The 23546-nt window shown below is 43.6% G+C and overlaps 1 protein-coding gene across 1 annotated transcript in view; it reads right to left on the bottom strand.

The window, feature by feature from the left end:
• Window positions 1–23546, bottom strand: part of HTR4 (5-hydroxytryptamine (serotonin) receptor 4, G protein-coupled) — a 144916-nt gene that overhangs the window by 63841 nt on the left and 57529 nt on the right. Inside the window, exon 2 of the mRNA XM_015409615.1 lies at window positions 2441–2566. Coding sequence (XP_015265101.1) covers window positions 2441–2566 — 126 coding nt within the window. The remainder of the gene's footprint in view (window positions 1–2440; window positions 2567–23546) is intronic.

Raw genomic sequence — 23546 nt, 5'->3', positions numbered from 1 at the left:
GGGACGGAGCCTCCCCCGCCGGTGAGTGAAAACTATTTGGCAACCCTATGTGGCAACCTTACCCACCATCCCCTACTGGTGGCCAGGGGGGGACCTGGTGACCCTAAACTGCTGCCAGGCCTAGGGTTGCCAACCTCTAAGTGGGGCCTGGAGGAACCCCCCCCCCCAGAATTACAACTGAATTCAAGAGAGCAGAGATCTGTCTCCCTGGAGAAAATGGCTGCTTTGGAGGGTGGACTCTGTGGCATTATACCCAGATGAGGCCTCTCCCTTCCCCAAACCCAGCCCTCCTTACAGTCCACGTCAAAACCCCTAGGGATTCCCCAGGCTGGCACTGGCAGCCCTTGTCAGGCCAGGCCCCAAGGTTCCCTCCCTCCCTCAGAGGCCAAAAGAGGCCAGGAAAGGGCCCTTTCCTCACCCTTTTACTGACAGAGCCAGTTAGAAGCCCCCCCCCACCATGAACATTCTAATCTCTCTCTCACCATTGATGCCTGGAGTCAGATCCCTGCAGAGGCCATTTCAAAAGGTATTGGGGGGAATTCAACCCTCCCTGAAGGGATGTTTTTACTTCTTGGATTTTTCTGCAGACACAGGAAGTCTGCTGACTATGTAGGAAAAGATGTTGGGGGAGAGTGAGCCCTCTGTTGGCAGAAATAAGTATCCACACAACCCGCCCCCTGTTGGAATTAGATATATAGATTATTAACATTTCAGTGAGATTATGATTGCCAAATATTTCGCTACCAAGACAGCCATTTCAGGTTCAGTGTCCACCAGCTAATAAGAAATCGTCCATGGCTCCAATGGCAGATGGTATTTAAACGGGATAGGATACATCCAATAGGACCTAAAAGCTGTCTATTGAGAGCAAACAGTAGCAAGTGCATCAAGGTCTCAATTGCACCAGATGCACAAGCATAAAGCGTATCTGAATAAGAAATTTGTGCAAATAGCCCCTTTAGTTCCATCGATGGAAAAACATTTAATCTTGTGAGAGTAAAAACAAATCTGTGAGGTACCTTAGATATGTAGGAAAATGCTTTACAGTGAGTCAGACCTTTCTCATATAAAGCCTGGTGCTCTCCCAGCAAGTTATGGTCCCTCGCATAAGCTCTTAGAATTACCAAGTACTATTGCTTCTCATTAGGGGTGTGCATTTTGGAATTCCTGAGCTGAATATATACATGAAAATAGCTGTTTTGGGTCATTACCATGATTTCCCAAAACAGTTACACAAACCCAGGATTCTTAGGCGTCGTGAAAAATATCCCCCCCCCCCCAAAAAAAAACCTGTACAGTTTTTTATGTTTGGGTGATAATCAGCAGCAGCAGACATTTTGTTTTCCTGTGATTTCCAGGCAGTAGCATTTCTTCCTTCCAGCTGGATCCAATTGGGCAAGAATCACTCAGCGCAGGGAAGACAGCTCCCACCCAGTGTGAGCCAGGCACAGGGCCCGGCAAAGCTATGAGTCTGATTGGCTCCTTTCCCTTCTCTCCCACCTTCATGGGGGCAGGGCTTTTTCCTCCGTGTTTACAGCTCTGCAAGTAAGATGACTGGGGGCACCGCACTTGAAAAGGTCTTTAGTGGATAGGCAGCACTAGCTCCCCTGCGATTTTGGTATCATTTGGTTCTAAGCCATTTCATCCCACACTGAAAAAGTCCCTCATAAAAAATAATGGAAGTCAATTCTGAAATCCTGGAAAACCCCAAACCTGAATCCCAAAATGGTAGCAGGGACCCAAATATGATTTAATACTAGTATTTATGCCCATCCCAAAATCCAAATCCCAAACTACCAGTGGTGGGGGGGGGGGGTTCCAGGTACACATCCCTATTTTTCACATCTTGGAAATGCTTTTCATTGCATCTGGACACAGTGGTATCAAAAAATATTCTCTACGTTATTTTAAAAAAATTATCTTGTTTTTTAATATATATGTTTAACATATACTTTAATAAATCATCAGTAGACACTTAAGATGTGGAGGCTTGAGACTGTTACTGGATTTATTGTACCAAATCTTTTCACAGTGATGTTTCAAAGTAACATTATTAATGGATATTACTAGGAAGACTTGAGATTTGTACAAAGGATGCCTGAATGATTAAGAGAGCATATTTTTAGTGCAGTTCTCTAAAATATCTCATTCTGGCATTTACTACATGACTTATGTCTGGATTTTTTTAAAAAAGATCTGAGTTTCAGAATTGCAGACATTGATTAATAAAATGATCACACACCCACAGTAAAAATTCTAATCTTGAAAAACCTAAACAGCAACCAAAGTTTGACGTAACATGGGGGGGAGCAAAAAGAATATTCTTTATCACAGTGTTTATATTCCCAGCTGGTTTTGCATTCTTCTGCTTATGCTGGAAGTTTAACTATTCCACCCTACAAAAACACCTTCTGTCAAATAGATTGATGCACTGACTCACCTGAGTTGCCTGTCTCTGCATACAGCCACCATTACCAGCAGATTTCCAAGGATAGCCATAAGAATAACTGCAGAAATAAAGGTGAGCAGTGCAATCTTCTCTGCCACGCCAAATCCCTCAGTTGAGCTACAGAAGGAAAGTAATGAGAAGAGGTTGTAGGAGAATACTGACATAAGCTGTTGGAAAAATGGAACTAGAGATCCACTACACAATAAGCTGGCTGATTATTTTGAATCCATGGATGAAATCCAACCTCCCTAGCAACAATAGCTACACTAATTTTCAACATTTCATGACCAACTTGAATGTTCAGAAGCAAACTGAAGAAGGAAGTTTCTTAGCGAAGGGGGGGAAGCGAAGGGGCCATGCAACAAGCCCCAAGATGCCATGCGAGACCAACAGATAAAACAGGGGCTGCGCCTGAGGTGCGGAGAGCTGGGCTACTATGCCATTAGCTGCCCCACTGACTTCACCCTGTGGGAGAGGAAAGGAGAATGACACAGCTCTGAGGGGCCACCGAAAATGGGAGGAGTGTGCCCCAAGCAACTGAGAGCTCTCCAACTCAATGTGAGGGGGATCCCTGATGGAGCTTCATCCAGTGGAGATGATGCCTCCCAGCCGCAGGGAAAAGGCTGGAACCAGCTGTGAAGGACCCAACCCAGCAGGTCCGAAAGCTTCAGGTGCCAAAATCGGTGAGCACTACCCCCCTGTTCTTTGTGACTGTAACGGTGTTAAACCATGAACTCGGCACCCAAGAGAGAGTGAGGGCATTAATTGACTCCGGGTGCGCTAGAGACTTGATAAGCCCTGCAACAGTTACTGGGTTGGGAGTGCCAGTCCAAACCCTGCCCGAGCCCTTACTGTTCACCCAGATGGATGGTTCCTCAATGAAGGAGGCATGCAAATACCAGACGGTGTTGGTGATCATGGGGATGGGACCTCATTGGAAGCAGCGGGCTTTTGTAATAAACCCCATGGCCCAATTCTCCGTGGTCCTTGGGAACCCATGGCTGCGAGACCACGACCCCTATATTCAGGGGAGCGCAGACATGCTACACTTCCCCAAGTGCAATGACCATGAGTGGAAACAGGAGTGTGGGGTGACTCCACCGGGCCTTCCAGAATGAGCCTGCTTAGCCCAAGAGGAGCTCAAATCCATACCGGCGGAGTAAAGGGATCTCGCTCAGGTGTTTGAGGAGGAAGAAGCAGATGAACTGCCCCCCATCATAAAACAGACTGTGCTATAGAGCTTTTCCCGGGACATGGTATGCCTAAAGTGAAATTGTATGCTATGAGCCCGGTAGAGAAGGAGGAGCTAAATAAATTCATTGACAGAAACCTAGTTTGGGGCTTCATTCGGCCAGCCTCCTCACCATTCGCCACCCCCATTCTCTTCCAGAAAAAGAAGAATGGTGGTTTGAGACTGTGCACAGACTATAGGGGACTGAATGCAGTGTCTATGTCTAATGCTTACCCTCTCCCACTGATAAAAGACCTGTTGGCGGAAGCAGCTAGGGGGAAGATTTTTACCAAACTGGATTTGAGTAATGCCTACTTCAGAGTCCGCATCCGGGAGGGAGGTGAACACAAAACAGCATTCAACACCCCACTGGGGCAGTTTGAATACCTAGTCATGCCATTTGGGCTCATGGGGGCCCCAGGGGTCTTCATGAACTTGATTAACAAAGTATTGCACAAGCACTTGTTCAAGGGGGTTCTGGTTTATCTTGATCTGTTATCTTGATCTGTTCCCAAGATAAGGATTCCCATGTGACTTTGGTGAGGGAAGTGCTACACTCTGTATGACCACAGACTGTTCGCCAAACTGTCAAAGTGTGAGTTCCATAAAGAGGATGTGAACTTCTTTGGGTATCGCATATTGGGGTGCGGGCTGGGAATGGACACCCACAAGGTACAGGATGTACTGGGGTGGGAGCCCCCCCCCCCGCAACAGGCAGCATTTACAATCATTCTTAGGATTTGCAAATTTCTACCACCCTTTCATCCCCAACTTTGCGCAAATAAGCCTTCCCCTCACTGACTTGTTGAGAACCAAGGGGAAGGGGCCAGAGACTGTTAAACCATGCTGGCCTGGACCCCTGAATGTCAGCAATACTTTGAGCAGCTCAAGGAATTGTTCAGCTCTGAGCACATTTTACACCATCCAGATGAACATAAACCGTTTGTGGTCTAGGTGGATGGCTCCAATGAGGTCATGGGGAGAGATCCTGCAAGAGGGGGATGATGACAAACTCCACCCCCTTGCCTATCTGTCAAAAAAATTTAACTCCACTGAACAGAATTGGGTGGTTTGGGACAAGCTCGCCTTACCCACTTGGCGGCATTGGCTGGGTGTGTGTGCGAGGGTGCCATTCAAGGTATGGATAGACTACAAAAATCTCGAAGCATTGTGCACCTCCTGGAACCTCAATGCCAAGCAACTAAGATGGACAGAGTTTTTCTCTAAGTTTTGTTTCACTCTTCAGCACCTCCCCGGGAAGTCCAACTTCCTGGCTGATGCCCTGTCCCACCTACCTCAGCATGCCAGTCAAAAGGAGGAGGTGGTGGACTACATGTTCATGTCCTCCCATCTGGGGGGATGGTAGTTATGTGCAGCTGCGCCAAAGAAACCCCATAAGCTGATGGTGAACCCTGGGTCTGCAAGTTTAAAACCGCTCTCTTGGATGCAGAACAGGAGGAAATTAGCAAGGAGTCCTTGCTTCAACAAAGGGAAAATGGGTGCTGGTATAGAGAGGGGCAGCTGTTTGTTCCCCAAGCTTTGTGGGGGGAGATACTTCACTTTGGGCTCGAATCGAAATTAGCTGGACATTACGGTTACCTGAAGACCCTGAATTTGTTTCAAAGACAATTTTGGTAACCCCACATGAGGGTCAATATTTCTCAGTATGTGGGGGCTTGCCAGACCTGTTTGATGGAGAAAAGGTGGCCTGGGAAGCCTCTGGGAACCCTGAGATCCTTAGAGACCCCCCGACCAGCCCTGGGAGGTCATTTCCATGGACTTTATCACCAACCTGCCCTCCAGCAAAGGGAAAACAGTGATCTGGGTGGTGCTTGACACATTTGTGGAAGCAGGTGCCCACTGCTAAAGCACTTGCCAAGCTACTCATGCACCATGTGGTATAATTGCACTCACAACCTTGAAAGATAATATCTAATCATGGGGCCCAGTTTGTGGCCAGGTTCTGGAGAGAGCTTTTACAGGTGTTGGGCATTGAACGGGGGCTTAGCAGCACCTACCACCCTAAAACCGATGGACAAACTGAAAGAGTGAACCAGGTGGTAGAACAATTTCTCAGATGTTTCACAAATTACCAGCAGGACAACTGAGCTGTTGCCTTATGCAGAGTACAGTTATAATAATTCTGTGCACAGCTCAATTGGACTTTCCCCCTTTAAGGCAGTTTATGGCTATGAAGGGCCCCCCCTCCCCACAGTGACATCACCTGCCCCGGGCCAAGGAGATTTAACTGCCTGGTGGAAAGGGCTAAAAGAGCATTGGGGCCTCATTCAAAAAACATTAGTCAAAGCCAAAGAGGATTACAAAATCCAAATGGATAAGGCCCGAGCCCCTACAACCAGGGGACTGTTTATTTGTCTACAAAGCACCTGCAAGGGCTTCAACCAGGTAGGAAGTTGGGGTGGAAATATGTGGGACCTTTCAAAGTCACCCAGGTTATTAATGAGGTGGCTGTCGAACTGGACTTGCCTAAGTCACTTAAGCATGTGCACCCGGTGTTTCATTTCAGATTATTGAAGAAGGATCTGGGTCTGAACAAGTGGAGACCACGACCAGCAGCCCCTCCACTTCTGATGCTGAATGGTGAACCACATCAGGAGGTTGAAGAAATCTTGGACTCCAAATTAAAACATGGTTGCTAATATTATCTGATTAAGTGGAAAGCATCCGACCCCTCCCATAATGAATGGGTTTCCAGTGAGCACGATTACACCCCCCGACTCATGTGCACCTTCCACAGGGCTTACCCTTTAAAGCCGGTGGGGTAGGGCCTTTGGCTGGCAGAATGTCAACCAAAGTACCTGTCTGGAACTTGGTTGCCATGGAGAGGGGGATGTTAACTGGAATGTACACTTTGTTTCTGGCCACTATCTGTCTGGTGTCTGGTGTAGCCATGTAACCTTGAGATTTGCACTATCTTTAATATCCATTTTCCCCCTGGGAATCTTAAGAGCATTAATTCGGCGGGCTTTTAGCTTAGAGGCAATTGGCCAAGAGCCAGTAATGTCTATTTGATTATGCTATAATTGCTGGCTTTGCACGCTTGACCTTAGTCCTAACAAAGAACGTTATGAGTCTGGATCCTATCAATGTCTCAATAAACTTTACTTCTTCTGAATTATTGTTATTGGGAACTGATTTCTCCAGGGGCTCTGACAAGCACTAATGTAAGATATTGGAACCTTGTTCCAGGGGAGAATATTGACTTCCAAAACATACGCTGGAAGCAGCCCTGACCTGGATAGCCCAGGCAAATATTTGGATAGGAGACCTCCAAGGAATAACAATGCTGGGAGACAGAGGCAGGCTATCAAACCACATCTCTGAACATCCTTCATGCCCCAGTAGGAGTCACCAGAGGCTGCCATGACTTCCAGGCATGAACACACAGACACACACACATGTGCACACACAAAGAAAAAAATACCAACCCCCCACCCCAAAACAAAGCATATGCTGGAACCCAGTGCCTGGGAGCCCCTGTGGAAATTACTGATTCAAGATACAGATTCAGATATGAAAATACTCAGGGTGTGGAATGGTATAGTATAGCCCAATTTCATCATACTGTGGACGCTAAGCAAGGTCAGTACTTGGATGGAAGACCATCAAGGAAGAATTTGCAGAGAAAGGCAATGGCAAACCATCTATGTTCTAATCTCAGAGAACAGGAACTGAGAAAAAGGCTGGCTGCACAGAACTACAGGTGGGTGTTCAATGGTATTTTATCACCATTCCCTGATGGCAGTTATTGATAAGAATTACTTTTGTGAACCAAGAATTCTATTGAATTACAGAAAACACATGCAACAGTTATTAAACTGTGTACATGGTCATTTACATCTCAAGAAAACTCCGAAAACTGCCAATGGAGACCTTTCTCTGATCTATGTAAGAGCAAGAGATCAACAAAGAGTCAGTAGAAGAAAGCCCAATTACATAACTGAAAAGTTATAACTTAGCATTATTGAAAATTGACTAATAATTCATAAAGTTTCTGCAGCCCAAACACTTTAATGGATCTTTTATTTGGCACACACAAGGTTTCACAATAAGTTACAAATATACACAGGAGCATCCTACGTGATTGTTTCAGTGCACTGACATCAGTCTGCACATGGTTTGTACTTGAATTATTGGCAACTGTTCGCCTCCATCATTTCTTTTTCTGTAAAGGATCTCCAAGAAGCCCTTTTCCTGTCATTCCCTTCATAGAGTGGTTGTTAGGTTCATACCTACCCCTACAATAGAAATTTCATTTTCTTATTTATGGAGCCATATTTGGTTCCATTCTGAGCCACATTTGGCTCTAGAACCATGGGTAGTCTGCTACTCTAACCTCTCCCAAACTGCTTTTTGCTCGGACCAGAAGATACACTGATAACCTATGCTAAAACAAAGAACAGCTTTTCCAGGATGGTTTTGTAAATGCACATCTTAGTGCATTCTTAGCACCTGAGTCCTGGTTCATGCACAGATCCCTTGTGTATTCTGTACATGATATGGCTAAAGCATCCTGTGCTCACTTTGATAGGGGTTGCTTCCCATCTTCTTTTAATATACAGTGTGCATTAATCAATATATCCAATTATCAACATGATCCCATCTGTGGATTTTTAAATTTAAAGACTGGGGCTATGGAGAAACAAGACAGATCTCTATAATTCTGATAAAAGCCCCAAGTTTGCAGAAAAATCTGAAATCTTAAAAAAAGAGAAAAGAATGTACTGCAAGGCTTAAAAAAACCCAAAATGATACAAGCAGCACATGTAGCTTCAAGAAATGAATGCCTTCAGTGGCTACTGCTAGGCAACCACAACAATATTGCTAGCTTCAACCTTTTGTTTCTATCAGAAAAAGGTAGAGGAGGCAGGGCCCATTCCAGGCTGTTTTTTCCTTTGAGGGAGAACACATGGAGTCAGGCACAGCAACAACCACTGGATAACTCGCTACCACCTGACTTGTGCAACTCACTCAGTACTGGATGCTTCCTACTGTTCAACAGCAGCCACCCCACAAAAACCAGTGTGGCATAGGGTTGCCAGGTCCTTTGCTCACATCAGCAGGGGGTGGGAAGGAGCTTTCTGGGAATGGAGTGTGGGGTGATGTCCCTGACATGATGACATCATGCAGAAGTGACATCATCACACATAGAGTTTTGCCCAAAATACCAGAGCGCCACCACACAACATCCCTGGTGTGATGACATTGTTAAGTCGCTCACTTAACAAAGTAGTCAAAGAGTGATTCAGCAAAGATTCAGCTTTATTCAGCAACTCGAACACAACTCCAACACGGATCAACATCTGATAGACAGAACAGCTTTTACATTGCAGCTGTTCTGCTTTTAAACTCTCCCGGCTAATGTAACCACGCCTACTGTACAATTACCAACCAATAAGGTTGTGTGCATAAGGACCAATCACGGACGTTCCCGCTCAGGGAGCTTGCTGACAAGTGATTGGTTAGGTGCTTCCTGGGCTAGCAATGTGATTGGATGGATTTGGATCCTAGTCCAGTACGAAGCTTAACATGACATTTCAATTGGATGTTTTCATCACACATCATGCATTCAATGGCAGCTTATTGAATACATTACAGACATCATCACGCTGGAGATGTTGCAACAGGTGGTAGACAGGGCTTCCCTCACCGGCCAGCTGTGGGCAGAAGCCCACAAAATCAGATGATCTCCTGCTCCCACCTGAGGGATTGCAACCCTAGTGTGGCACTGCTCAACTGAGCTAGAGTTTTCCCAGGAAAAGAGTGTCAGGGGGAGGGAAGAAGGGAAAGCTGAAGACAGGGAAGCAGATAAAGGTAGTTTGGCTGGTGGGTGGGTCTGGGAGAAGGAAGGAGGAAAGGAAAGAGGAAGTAGTGGGGAGAGGAAAATGAGATGTCCCCCACAGGTCCTTGTGGGTCCCACACTTATTAATTTTATTTATTTACAAAATGTATATACTGCCTTTCTGCCCTTAAGAGGGCCACCAAGGTGGCTAACAATTTAAAATATACATGATAAAATTACATTATAAAACCATTAAAATCAACCTCCCTTTCCAAACATACATCATTAAAACAATTTCAAAAGAGTTAAAACTCATACAAAACAATTAAAATACATACAAAACATAAAAATATTGGCAAGAAAGGAGGGATCATTAAGAGAATGCCAATGCTTAATTATATGCACTACTCTATTTTACTACATTATCTCATTTAACTTACTTCCATGAAAGAAAGAGATGTCTAGCTACAACAATGAACAGAGATCTGTGTGATAACAACTACGTAAGTGTTTTGTACAAGAAGAAAGTCTGCTCTGCATGTCTGCACTATCACTGGTATACATGAAGGGTTGCTAACCTCCTGGAGATCTCCAGAAATTAAAACGGATCTGCAAACTACAGAGATCAGCTTCCCTGGAGCAAATGGCTACTTTGGAGGATGGATTCTATGGCATTATTCTCCTCTGAGTTACCTTTCCTGCCCAAGCCCCACCCTCCCCAGGCTTCCCTCCCAAAACTCCAGGAATGTTCTACCTCTGTGTTGGCAACCCTGTACCTGTTTATTACTACATGTCCATAGAGCAATTCACCTCTGTCCCATTCTATGAACTATTCGAACTCTGCACATGCTACATTGAATCTGGTGGTGTCAGCTATTCTTAAATGACATGATGCAGACCCACAGAGCCTACCTCCAAAGAAAGTTTGCAATGAGATTCCTTTAAAACAGTTGGCTTGTGATAAAATACTGATTAAACTAATTCTTTCCTGCTTTAGAACAGAATCAGCTGACCTGGCTACTATATAATTTTATAGAAGGCTGTGATGTCTCTCATTCCATGTATTAACCTATTTATTTATTTGAGGAAGAGGATGCTGGCTTGGTTTTGATCTCAGGAGAATTTTTTTCTAAAGGAGTGTTGTATGGAACATGTTATGTCCTCTGACCGCCACCAGGGGCCAGCGAATACCCCTGAGCTTGACTCTGTAAGAACAATGGGGACTAGGCTCCTAGTCACTCCATTGGGGAACCAATAGGACCGTGGCGGGAGATTTAAACCCACCAACGGAGATCTGGGGGAGTGTCCCTGGTGTGTATATAGTTGGCCAGCCGGCCAGTAGTCTTTGTCTTTGTTGTGTACCAGTAAACCACTACATCCGTATTAGTGGTTTCTATATGCATCTAACCCACTACACTTCAGAACACTAGGCCCCTTCTGGTTAAAACCTGGAAGTGACATCTAGTAGCTCTAGGAATCACTGGAGAGACTATAATTTTACCATACAGTTTTCTGCGATTCCTCCAGCTACCTCATCATGTCCCTACCCTCCAAGCCACTGGCTGCCAGGCCACAAGCCTTATACAACAACAAATAAGTTTATTGTCTTAGCCGTTGGCCATAACAAATCACAGCCTGATTAAATAAGAATTACATCCAACCACAGAATAATAATGTGAGCAATTAAAAATCATTAACTTACATTAAATCCTATACTCCTACTTTGCATTAAGTACTAAGCTCATTCTAATTTTCCTTGTTGCTAAGGCAAATAATGCCATTCTACTAGAAACATAGTGGTCAAGGTTCGAGAGTAAAAATTTGACCAGATCCAGATCAGAGCGTCCATTACATGGCGGAATAATAGGAATGATGTACCTTAATCTAGGAGCTTCATGCCATGGGCATCTCAGAATGTACTATATCATCTACTTCCCCCATGTCACAAAGACAAAATCTGAGGGGGGCAAGGATACCAAAGAAACATCCAGTCCTAATCATTGAAGGCATGGTTTGGAATCTTAAAGCCGTAAAAGCCGCTCTTAATTCCAGGATGGTTAACTTCTCTAAATAAAGGGACCTACAAAGATCCCTTTTAAAAAACTTGAATAAAGGTGTCATAAGACAATGTTCCATCACATCCTGATCCATAAACCCACCCTTTTTGAACACCCATTCTTTCAATTCCCGTGCTTGGGTTTTATTCCTTAATACATCACCGGGAATTGAAAATTTCTTTTTAAAAAAAGTTTATTTATCTACATACACAACAAATGACATATTTGACAAATCTCTTGAAAATACAGAGAATCTCCCAACAGTTTACAGTTAAAATAAAACACCTTGAGTCTTCAATTGAATTGAAGCCAGGTAGTCACCTAATCTCTTGGATTAGGGACTAAAGTTTAGTCCCCCCCCCAGGGAATCCTGTGGTCGTTCTAAACACTTCCTCCAATAGGATAAAATTCTAACATTGACTCTGGCATTCAACGAAGTGATTCCCAGTTCGACCCTCATTAAAGCCACTGGTGCACCTCTTGGCAAAACAAGAATCCTCCTCATAAAATAATTCTGTACTATTTCTAGAGAGGACAATTTATTTCTTTATTATTTCAATTTATACCCCGCCCTCCCCACGAGCGGGCTCAGGGCAGCTTACAACATTGGCACAAAATACCAATAAAACCATATAAAATAATTTTAAAACAAAGCAATACAGATGAAACTCATAAAATCATAAGGTGCTAGTAATCGTTCAGTTCATTGCTTATGATGGCGTACTAAGGATGTTTACAAGATGACAGTTCCAGCTCAGTGGTCTTCCCAAGTCGCTCGATGGAATAAGCCAGATGTTAAGGCTGGGGGCCGGGCTCGTTGATGGTAATAGTGAGGGCGGCTCCTTAGTTGAAAGCCTGGTGGAAGAGCTCCATCTTGCAGGCCCTGTGGAACTGTAAAAGATCCCACAGGGCCCTGATCTCTTCCGGGAGCTCGTTCCACCAGTAAGGAGCCACCACTGAAAAGGCCCTGGCCCTGGTCGTAGCAAGCCTGGCATCCTTGGGGCCCGGGAGGGTCAATAGGTTCTGTGACCCTGACTGTAGTGCTCTCTGGGGTATATATGGGGAAAGGCGGTCCCTCAGGTACGTCGGATATCTGATCTCCCCAACCCCAGATCTCTGATCCATATAACATGGCTGGAATTATCTTACTCCCATACAATTTAAGCACTAGGTCTACCATGCCTCCTCCCTTCGAGAAGTAAAACTTCAATAGAGCCCCCAAATTCTTCATGGCAGCAGCTTTTAGTGATGTGAGGTGGGGGCGCCAGGAAAGACTTTCAGAAAAGGTTAAACCCAAATATTTATATATGTGCTGCATTGTTCAATCTGAGTGCCAAGAATGCTCCAGGTAGATTTCTTTGGGCATTTCCTAAAAACCAGAACTTTTGACTTGGCATAATTTATTTGCAAGCCTTCGGAAGGACTCCTTCAATTTATTTAGGAGTCTCCTCAAACCAATCTTGATTAAGGACAAAAGGACCATATCATCTGCATACAAAAGGATTGGAACCTTGTGTTGTCCAATGGCCGGAGCCCTATATTCACTACCCTCTAGACCAGGGATTATGTCATTTAGATACAGATTGAACAAAGTGGGGGCTAACACACAACCCTGTTTCACCCCTTCAGCACTAAGATGTCCTCAGTAAGTAAGCCTTCTCTCCGAATCTTAATTTTTGCGTTGGCATCACAGTGTAGGTGGCTAATCAGATATACCAGTCACGGGTCAATGTTGATGTTCAGAAGTTTCTGCCATAATCTACTTGTATCTAAAGAGTCAAATACCAAAGCCAGGTCAATAAAGCCTTGTATATCCAGTTGAATAAAATGGTTTTGCTATATTAGTCAGACATCAGTTTGACAATGTAGAACCTTTAAAAGTGGGGTTTCTCTTTCTTTCTTTCTTTCTTTCTTTCTTTCTTTCTTTCTTTCTTTCTTTCTTTCTTTCTTTCTTTCTTTCTTTCTGTATTACATTCAATCATGTAATGGTGATTTATAATTTGCATATATAATGTTATAATGAATCTTTTCTGGACTCCTATAGCTATCTAACTGCGTCCTGTTCTTGTGTTGACTATATTTTGCATTTCCTTCTTGGCCGCATGTAAAGTTAATTGGTGATAATCGCATTCCAAGAACTGGCTATAAACATATTACAGCTATCTTAAAATAGCCTTTAATTTCATGTGGCTGTCTCTGTTTTAATATTTCCTGTGCTTATATTCCTTTCCTCTTAACAATACTTTGTATTTTCACTACAAGTATCTATACTATTAATTTTATTAGAAAATATGAACAGTCCTTTGCTACTTATTTCTGTCATCTTTATTTTGCTTTTGCCATAGTCTTATTATCCATATGGCACTTGTACACAAGCTTATTATTCATGGTTCTTTTGATGTATTTTCAATAGTCTATTAAAAATCTTATATAAATGAAAAGCCTCATGTGCTGAGTTGATGAAACAGATCTTCCCATGCCTCCACCTTCCCCCAGCAGCCTGTTCTTTGTCCTAAAAATCCTTTTTATGGAGCAGGGGACACTTGTGAACAAAATGCACCAGGGGGCTATAGGGCCAAGACTGCCTCTTTCTCCTCCCATTTCACCCAATTCCTCACCCTCCACTACTACAAGCCTCCATATGGATTGTATGTTGTCCATGAGGGCCCCCTATCCTCAGAGAGGATTTTCAGGACACGCGGCAGCCTGATGAGGGAAGGAGAAGGCAAAGAAAGAGCTACTCCGCCAATTCCTTCCATAGCTGTTTCTGCTGGATCCATCACAGTGAAATAATTATGTGGGAGGGGACATGGTGCTTAAAGGGTTCTTCAAAGGTTCTTAATTATCACCTCCAGAATAGAACCTGTTTCACCCACCATCCTCATACTGGGATTACAGGAGGAGGAGAAGGAGGAGGAGATTGGATTTATACCCAGCTCTTCATTTGGAGCCTCAGAGTAGTTTACAATCTTCTTTCCCTTCCCCTCTCCACAACAGACACCCTGTGAGGTAGGTGGAGCTGAGAGAGCTCTTTCAAGGATTGCTCTTGAGAGATCAGCTCTGAGAGAACTTGTGACTGACCCAAAGTCACACTAGCAGCTGCATATGGAGGAGTGAGGAATCAAACCCGGTTCTCCCAGATTAGAGTGTGGATGAGAATGTAGTAATGTCTCTCTTGCTTTCTTCTTGAGTTATACACATATTGTTTGGGAGATGGTTCACAGAAAGAAGAGATTTTTGAGGCAAACTGTTGGACCTGACAGCCTTCCGGTCACTTCCAGTCAAGGAAAAACATAGTTCAAATTGCATTCACTTATTCTAAGAAACATGTTTAAATGGCATTCTGTAATCTTATTTGCCTGGGTAAGCAGAAGGAAGAGATCATAGATTCAGCACAGAGAAAGTCACCTTGACAAAGAAGAGGGGGAGGAAATAACAAGCACAGCATCACTAGATCCTTGCAAGCTGAAACTGAATCCCTATTTCAAGGGGACCTTTGTATCACATGTCAAATCGCCTTCAGTAAAATGGAACTGAGTGATATTAATCTATAAAGATTGGGTAAATACGAATACATTATTCATTGGTATTGCATTTAATATCAAAGTTTTTTAAAAGGTTAGAAACATTGATGATTTTTCCCATGCCTGTCATAAAATGTTGGTTCTATCACATTTTTATCTTGCTGTTCCTCCAAGCAGCTCAGGACGGCATACATAGTTCTTCTCTACCCACTTTACACTCAGGACAACCCTGAAAATGTGTGTGTGACTGGCCAAAGGTCACATGGAAAACAGTATGGCTGAGCTGGGATTTCAACCTTGGTCTGCCTGTTCCTAGTCCAACACCGTGGCTAACATCCCACACTGGCTTTGTTGGATCACAAACTATTCAGTAATCTGTTCATAAACCAGCTACAAACAGGTTTTCACTATGGTAGTGCTAAATAACTCCACAAATCTGAATGTCTACATTTAGCCCCCAATCCAGTGCAATCCTATCCATGTTTACTCAGAAGTAAGTCCCGCTTTGTCCAACAGAGCGTAGTCTCAGGTACATGGGTTTTCAGCCAAAGTCCCACGGAAATCAGAGACAATCTAGTCATGAAAAGTCACATTCATTTCAATGGGTGATAAATACAGGTAACTTGTCATTTATTGGGAGCTTTACAGCATATCATATTCCAAGTACTTTGCCTATACGTAAGGGGAATTTTGTACAGTTTCAGCAGACAACCGGCAGAAGCCCTGACTCACAATACCAAGCTACTAATGCCAGAATGCTGTGCAACAGGATTATTTACCAGACAGAGAGGCTTTAAAGTCCAAATAGATGTTTTACATAAGTATCCGGGAGTTTAAAAGCAGAAAAAAAATCCTAGCACAGCATAAGGGCCAGTGTGGTTATCATACAAATAATTCTAAGTACATACAAGAACTTCTCAGTTTTACACTTCACTGCAAGGACTGTCAGAAAATGTGCATTTAAAAAACTGCATACATTTCAGTAGGATGATTTATGTAAACTTTTCAGATTACATAATGTGTGTAAGGGGAGGATAGCTCCCTTGAAGCTACAACTGTGGGTTACAAACCCTGGGGACTGCACTCATGAAGAAACATACAATAGTTCAGGGTTGGGTTATTCTGTTTTTTCTTATTACTTGCCTGCTAATCACATTAACTTTTTATTAATTGATTAATTTTGTAATGATTAATTTTTGCTAATTTTTCTCCCTTTTCTCCCTTTCTCGCAATACAAGAACTCGTGGGCACTCAATGAAATTGCTGAGCAGTCGGGTTAGAACAGATAAAAGGAAGTACTTCTTCACCCAAAGAGTGATTAACACATGGAATTCACTGCCACAGGAGGTGGTGGCAGCTACAAGCATAGACAGCTTCAAGAGGGAACTGGATGAACATATGGAGCAGAGGTCCATCAGTGGCTATTAGCCACAAGGTATAGATAGGAACTCACAGGCTGGGGCAAGTGATGCACTGTATTCTTCATCAGTGGCTATTAGCCACAAGGTATAGATAGGAACTCTCAGTATGGGGCAAATGATGCTGAACCTCCTGATGGCACCTGGTATTTTTGGCCACTGTGTGACAGTCTGTTGGACGGATGGGCCACTGGCCTGGTCCAACATTGGCTTCTCTTATGTCCTTATGTTCTTTATGTTCTCATATTAAAATCCTATCATTATTCTATCTTGCATGTTTACAAACACCTTCAGAAGACAGCTGTAAGAAATTGCACGGGATTCCTGACCATTCTTTTATGAAAGATATAATCCCCTCCTTCAGTGTTAAATATAGAAGAGCATAGGTTTCCTATCTTCAAGCAGCCCTGCTTCCTCCCAAAAGTTATTGGAATTAGCAGTGGTGGAAAGAATGTTGCAGCAAACTGCAGGAGACGAGAGAAAAGCAATGCTGGCCTACAGAGTGACAGAACAGTGATGAGTGGACACTGGTGTAGAGTGGTCAAGGTGACCAAGGTGATGGATTTCCATGGACTTTCATTACTGAAGGAAGGGAATAAGAAACACTTAGAAATCAGACAACTAAAAGAGGCTGGAACCTGACCTAGACAGAACACAGTGCCATTTAGGAGCATCAGGTGAGTTAGAGACAGAGTATGCACAGTGGAAATGCCTTCCTGTCATAGCTGCCACAGTATTGGTTGTCATCTGTGTCTACTGGTACAGTTATTGTTAACATCATGCCTTGTAGAAAGAAGATAAGCACAAAAAGAAAGAATGCACCATAACAAGGACTATAAAGCCACTGAATAATAGTAATAGATAATAATAGATAATAAAAGTATATTATCTATGAAATACAAATTGTAGAATAACTTTTACATATTTGTGCAACAATATTTTCCCCAAAAAACATCAACTACACTATTCAAGTATATGATGTTTTCACCATGTAAACAATACATAAAAAAAATGTAAGGGGGGGGGGGGGGGGGAGTCTCATTTGGAACAATTCTCTAAACAGTATGTTCATGTGGAACAAGAAGAGGTCTCTGGGCAAGATTCAACAGATGTCCAGTAACAATTCCATTTCAAGATGTCTTTATCACAAATCGCCTATTTTCAAAAGAATCACATAATCCACCATATTTATCATTGCCTAAACTAGGTCCGAGATTTTGAAACAGCTAACAACGAAGTGCACGCATTTAGGAACGGTTATACTTTTATTGCAAAGCTATAGATGCAGTAACACAGGCACTGTTAAGAATGGTGGCACCCAATAAAGCATAATAGGATATAGGGTATTCGTATGCACCCCCCCCCCATGGCATGGGCCAATTAGGCACCCTCCCACGCGCGAGATATGTCAGGCAACCGTTAGGTGACTAAAGCTGAGAACCAGGAGTCTCTCACGGTACACAGGAGACCTCCACACAACACAACCTCCTCCTGCACATCTGTAGAGATTAGCGTTTTGGCAAAGGCAGAACAGCATAGATAGGAATGCAATAGCAATTAAGAAGACACAGTCTAAGCCTCCCAACCCCCATGGCAGCGTAGCTGACACTCCTCAGCAAATATACACACAAAACTTTCACTCCAACAGGGATGCAGCATTCTGTTTGTAGGAAGAAGTTTGTAGGAAGAAGTATACCTGACTAAGCAGTATCTACCCAAAAACTGATTTCACTCTTGAATATGGTCAGGAAACTTGAGACCTATTTTGAAACTACAGAAAAGGCCAACGGAATTAAAAGAATTGCTGTACCTGCAAGCTGTCATCTCTAAAATGGATGATACTGAAAGGCAACAAATGGAAACCAGTTGAAGTATTTTTAGTAGAATATTGGCACTGGAATAGCACCAGGCAGGTGAGCTACCCAGACCATGCAGAGAGGAAGTGATGTATGTATTAAGTAGGGTAGATTATGGAGCAGTTCCTATGGCAGACACATAGTAGGTGTGTCTGAGCCATGAGGACAGCAGGTTGTAGGTTTAATCAACTTGTTTTCTGGGCTTCCTCAGAGCAAGGTGGGGTGCTTTAGTCCACGTGGCTCATCCTTTAACCACCCAATGGGGTCTGATGAAGGGTACCAGCAGCAAGTTTATCTGGATTAGGCAAACAGATATGACAATGTCAATGGGCTGTACTGCTTATTACGATTACCCATAGGAGCCACACAGCAAAGAAGGTGGATATAGAGTATGCCGGAGCTTCAATATGGGATATGGCAAGATTTTTATACAGTTAGGAGATCACCAGCTACCTGCCAATTTTACCTTATTATTCATGCAGTTGGAAGTGAAAGAAAAGGTTTGAAACAAGACCAATGATCAGGGGAAGATCAAGAACAAGTCATCTGACTGCAACTGTGCCAGCTGGGTCTTCGTCTTTATTACATATATTGAAGTTCTCCCAGAGATCTAGTTGAGTTGCACTCCTGCACTAAACCAAGTATTTACATTTAATTCACCAGGCATTTATGGACTGTGCCAGCTTGATGCATGGCTTCTTGACACTGCTGCTTATTTTTTCCACACCTCATGTTTTTCTAGGGAAGACCCACTACACTGTCTCAGATAAAGTGGGCACTAGTCCATGAATGCTTATGCTGAGATAAAACCTTGTTCATCTTTAAGGTCCCATGAGACTCCTGTTTATTTTTGGTGCAACAAAGTAAAACAGCTACCCTTCTGGAATTATTATTAAAGCAATATCATCACATCAGAGTCACAGGGTAAAAAAGGAGAATCTCTACACAAGGACGTGTATTTAATAATGTCACTTTTCATAAATAGTATATATGCCCCTCAAAGCTGAGCTAAAGGCTCGTTCAAAGGTCATCAGTAAATCTGACTCAGGCATTTGCTTTGGGATGGATGATGTAAGCCTGGCCCAAGAAATGAGTAAGACCTTCTTGAAATTCTGCTAGGTAAGTAGCTGCTATATACCTCTGGGCAGTGAACATAGGCAGCAGCTGAGCACAGTCTCACAAATTGCAGCATAATAACATTAGGGCAGTTCCGTTAACCACTGCCAGGGATATCACTCCTACCACAAAATCTCTTAGTATACTACAGTACATTTTGTAAAGCCCAATGATTTGCCACAAGCGTTTTCCCCATTAGTGGTTTCACCTTCAAAACATCCTACAGCTAAGAGTGTCAAAACTTCAGAGAAAAGAGCAAGGAAGGATTTCTTTCTGAGAAAGATGATAATTAGATAAATCTGTCTGCTGAACATGGTACAACTTTGCTCAAAGTAATTATAGCTTCAGCAAGTAATACACAAGTGGCTGATCCGAGTGCAACCTTGAGGAAAGTTTTCTATTCCAATCAGAACTGTTGATAATCCTTTGCTGGGGCACCAGTCCTAGTTTTCAGATGCTTGCTGAAAAGTTTCGCTTTGGGTCACTGCTTCCTGGTCAGCTGATGAAATGAGCTGGTTTGCTTTTGCAGTCATTACAATTATCTTGACTTGGGCATAATTCTGTTCTCCCTCTTGCATTATCTGTTTAGGAGTCTAAGCAGCACAGCTAGCTATACCAATCAGGTTCATAACCAGGATATGTAATTTTCCTTTATATGCTCAAAAGCCATGCGCAGATGTATTCATTTCCATGCAGAAGTAAAAACTGTTGTGTAGAGAGCCAGTATAGTAGAGTGGCTTAGGATCTGGGAGATCCTGGGTCAAATTTCCATTCTATCATGGAAGCTTGCCATGTGACCTTGTGGTCGGTGCCACACTCTCACTCAGCTAACCTACCTTCTAGGGCAGAGATGTTGAACTCATTTGTTACGAGGGCCGGATCTGACATAAATGTCACTTTGTTGAGCTGGGCCATGTGTGCCATAAAACATAATGCCAGGTACTGGAGGCAGAAACTGTATAAATGACAGCAGCTGCTAAGCTCCACATTGGTGTATCCTCACTACAAGGCCCCATGGGCTGGGTAAAGGTAAAGGTTCCCTTGCTCGAAAGCCAGTCGAATCCGACTCTAGGATTGCGGTGCTCATCTCCGTTTCAAAGCCGAAGAGCCAGCGCTGTCCGAAGATGTTTCCGTGGTCATGTGGCCGGCATGACTAAACACCGAGGCACACAGAACGCTGTTACCTTCCCACCGAAGCGGTACCTATTTATCTACTTGCAATTTCTTGCTTTCGAACTGCTAGGTTGGCAGGACATGGGCTGGGAGGGAGGTACAAAGGAAAACCTGTATGGGTGGACTGGAGAGCCACTGGTGCAGCACTGGGCAGATGCTTCCACACTGCTTGACTGCTACAGATGAGGTTGTTCTGCCATGCTGAAGCCACAACCAGAGTGGATCCGCCCACTCACCCCCCCCAAGCAGTCTCCTGTTCCCTCCCTTGCATTAGTTGCTCGCAGGCTGCATAAGAAACCTGGATGAGCTGGTTCCAGCCCCCAGGCCTTATGTTTGACACCCCTGTTCTAGGGTTTCTGTGAGGATAAAATGGAGGAACGAAAGGTTTCTTTCACTTACCGTGAAGCTTCCTTTCTCGGTGGTTCAGGAGTGGGACAGTCCTCATGTCTGGGATAAGCTCCTCCTTGCCTTTCAGGGTCGGCTCTGGGCTTTGATCCAGGTGGGGAGGGGCTTATCCCCTGGAGGCTTCCCCAGTAGTCTTTGAGTCCCTTACCCCCACCAGAAAGGCACTAGAAGGAACAAATGTCTCCCCAGAACCCGGAGAGACTCACAGAACTGGTTAAACTAAACACCAAAAACCACTAACATAAAGCCCTTTTGCCATTCCCGGGATAGGAAGACTATGTCAGGACACTTCGGGAAACTCCTCTGTAAACTGGAAGTGAGCCCAAAAATGGGTGGGCAGGACTGTCCCACTCCTGAACCACCAAGAAAGGAGACTTCATGGTAAGTGAAAGAAACCTTCCATTCTCCAATGGTTCAGTTCGTGGGACAGTCCTCATGTCTGGGACGTAGAAGAGCAATGGGCCCCAAGGGAGGGAAGTAGCTTCCCATTTACAGAGTATGTTGGAGCACCCTACGGCCAAAGGCCGCCTCTGCTGAAGCTAATTTATCCACTCCATAGTGTTTAGTGAAAGAGTGAATGGATTTCCAGGTGGCCGCTATACAAATAGTCTCCAGAGTACGGAATGACCGGTAGGCCACCGATATCGCCACACCCCTAAGGCAGTCTACCCTCCAAAGCCATCATTTTTCCAGGAGAACTGATGTCTGTAGTCTAGAGATCAATTGTAATTCTGGGATATCTGGCCCCACTTGGAGATTGACAACCCTACCTGCAAGACAGGAATGAAGACAGGTAGACAAAATTTCTACCAGCTTTCCCCCCACATAATCATAGCAGATTCAGGGGTGATTTAATTTAGGCAAAAAGCACAGGAAACAAGAGTTACACTCCCCTTGCCATATCATCACTTCCTCCATCTTAAACACACATTTACAGAAAGCATTTTTCTCTACCTCCTCAATAGCTTACTGTGGAAAACTATTTAGCATAAATTTGAATCCCACTAAGAAGGATATTTGCAAGAATGCAAAGTTTATCTCTTACCTAGAAAAGCACAAGGAAGAAGCCAGACTAGAATTCATCCCTCAGGAACAATCCTGTGCCCATGCACCAAGCTGATATTTTCAGAGGGTGGCCATGTCGGTTTGCAGTAGAACAGGAAGATTCAAGCCCAGTAGCAACGTAAAAGACAAAGTGACCTTTGACTCTCAAAAGCTTATATCTCCAGAATCTCATTGGTCTCCAATGTGCTACCAGACTTGAATCTAGCCATGCACCAAACTATACACCAGCTGACAGACCTCTCCAGTGTTTGTCTGGAGTAGCTTTAGGTGTTCTGAACTAAACAGTGTTAGAAATACACTACTGCCTTGTTTGCTTTCTTCCTTGGCTGTTTGTGGAAAGTGCTCCCTTTTTGTGCACAAAGTGCCTTTAATCTATAAATCCTATCACCAAAGTCACCCCCATGTGGTGTTCTTAAAGTTTTGGATATGAAGCCAGGAAGATCAGAGATATGATATGATCAGAGATATAGAAACCTAGGTGTACTACTTGAGAACTGTGACTGGTGGTGAGCTTAGATGGTATTCTTTTTCTTTTTTAGGCCCCTCGGAGGGGATTTTTTTATTGCATTTTTAATAGACTACAAACTACAATGAAAAATTGGGAAGTGGTAACTACATCTAGGGAGAAAGGAAAGAAAACCACTACTACCTAAAACCCCAAGTATAGGAGATCATAACAATAGCTTATATAAATGTTAATCTTACATTGCTAGTATTACTTTGAACATAGTCGGTTATGCTAAAAATGTTATCTTTTTATCCAATGTTTTAACTGTTTAAGAGAACCCTCAGAGCATCCCATAAAAACTAAAGTTTTAAGGCACAAATCAGAGTCCTTCAGCCTTCATTTTACCTTATCTTTTCTAATCTATATGTACGCTTGGGGGCAGCCACCCCCTTATCGGAAAGAGAGTCCTCGTCGGAAGACACCGAGTCCAATTCGCCACTGGATTTGCTGTCATATTCTTCCTTCTCGACCTCGTCTGTCTCTCCCAGCTGTGCTGTCAGGAACTCACGTGCTTTGGAGACAGAGTCAATATTTTCTTTTTTATTGTCTCTAGTTCCAGCTCCTGCCAACCTAGCAGTTCGAAAGCAAGAAATTGCAAGTAGATAAATAGGTACCACTTCGGTGGGAAGGTAACAGCGTTCCGTGCGCCTTGGTGTTTAGTCATGCAGGCCACATGACCACGGAAACATCTTCGGACAGCGCTGGCTCTTCGGCTTTGAAACGGAGATGAGCTCCGCAATCCTAGAGTCGGATTCGACTGGCTTTCGAGCAAGGGAACCTTTACCTTTTTACTTTGAAAATGTCACGTTCTGGAATTAACCATCTGTAGACAATGCTGTTTGTTTGTAGAAAAAGGATTACGTCTTTATATTTCTTTCTCTTTTGTCTTATTTCATATGGAATGTCTTTAGAATCCTGATGGTATTGTCCCCGATTTTCAA

The sequence above is a fragment of the Gekko japonicus genome, unplaced genomic scaffold, assembly GCF_001447785.1.
Source record: "Gekko japonicus isolate JY-2015 unplaced genomic scaffold, Gekko_japonicus_V1.1 scaffold2504, whole genome shotgun sequence".
Classification (NCBI taxonomy): Eukaryota; Metazoa; Chordata; class Lepidosauria; order Squamata; family Gekkonidae; genus Gekko; species Gekko japonicus.
This window is presented reverse-complemented; position numbering and strand designations above follow the sequence as displayed.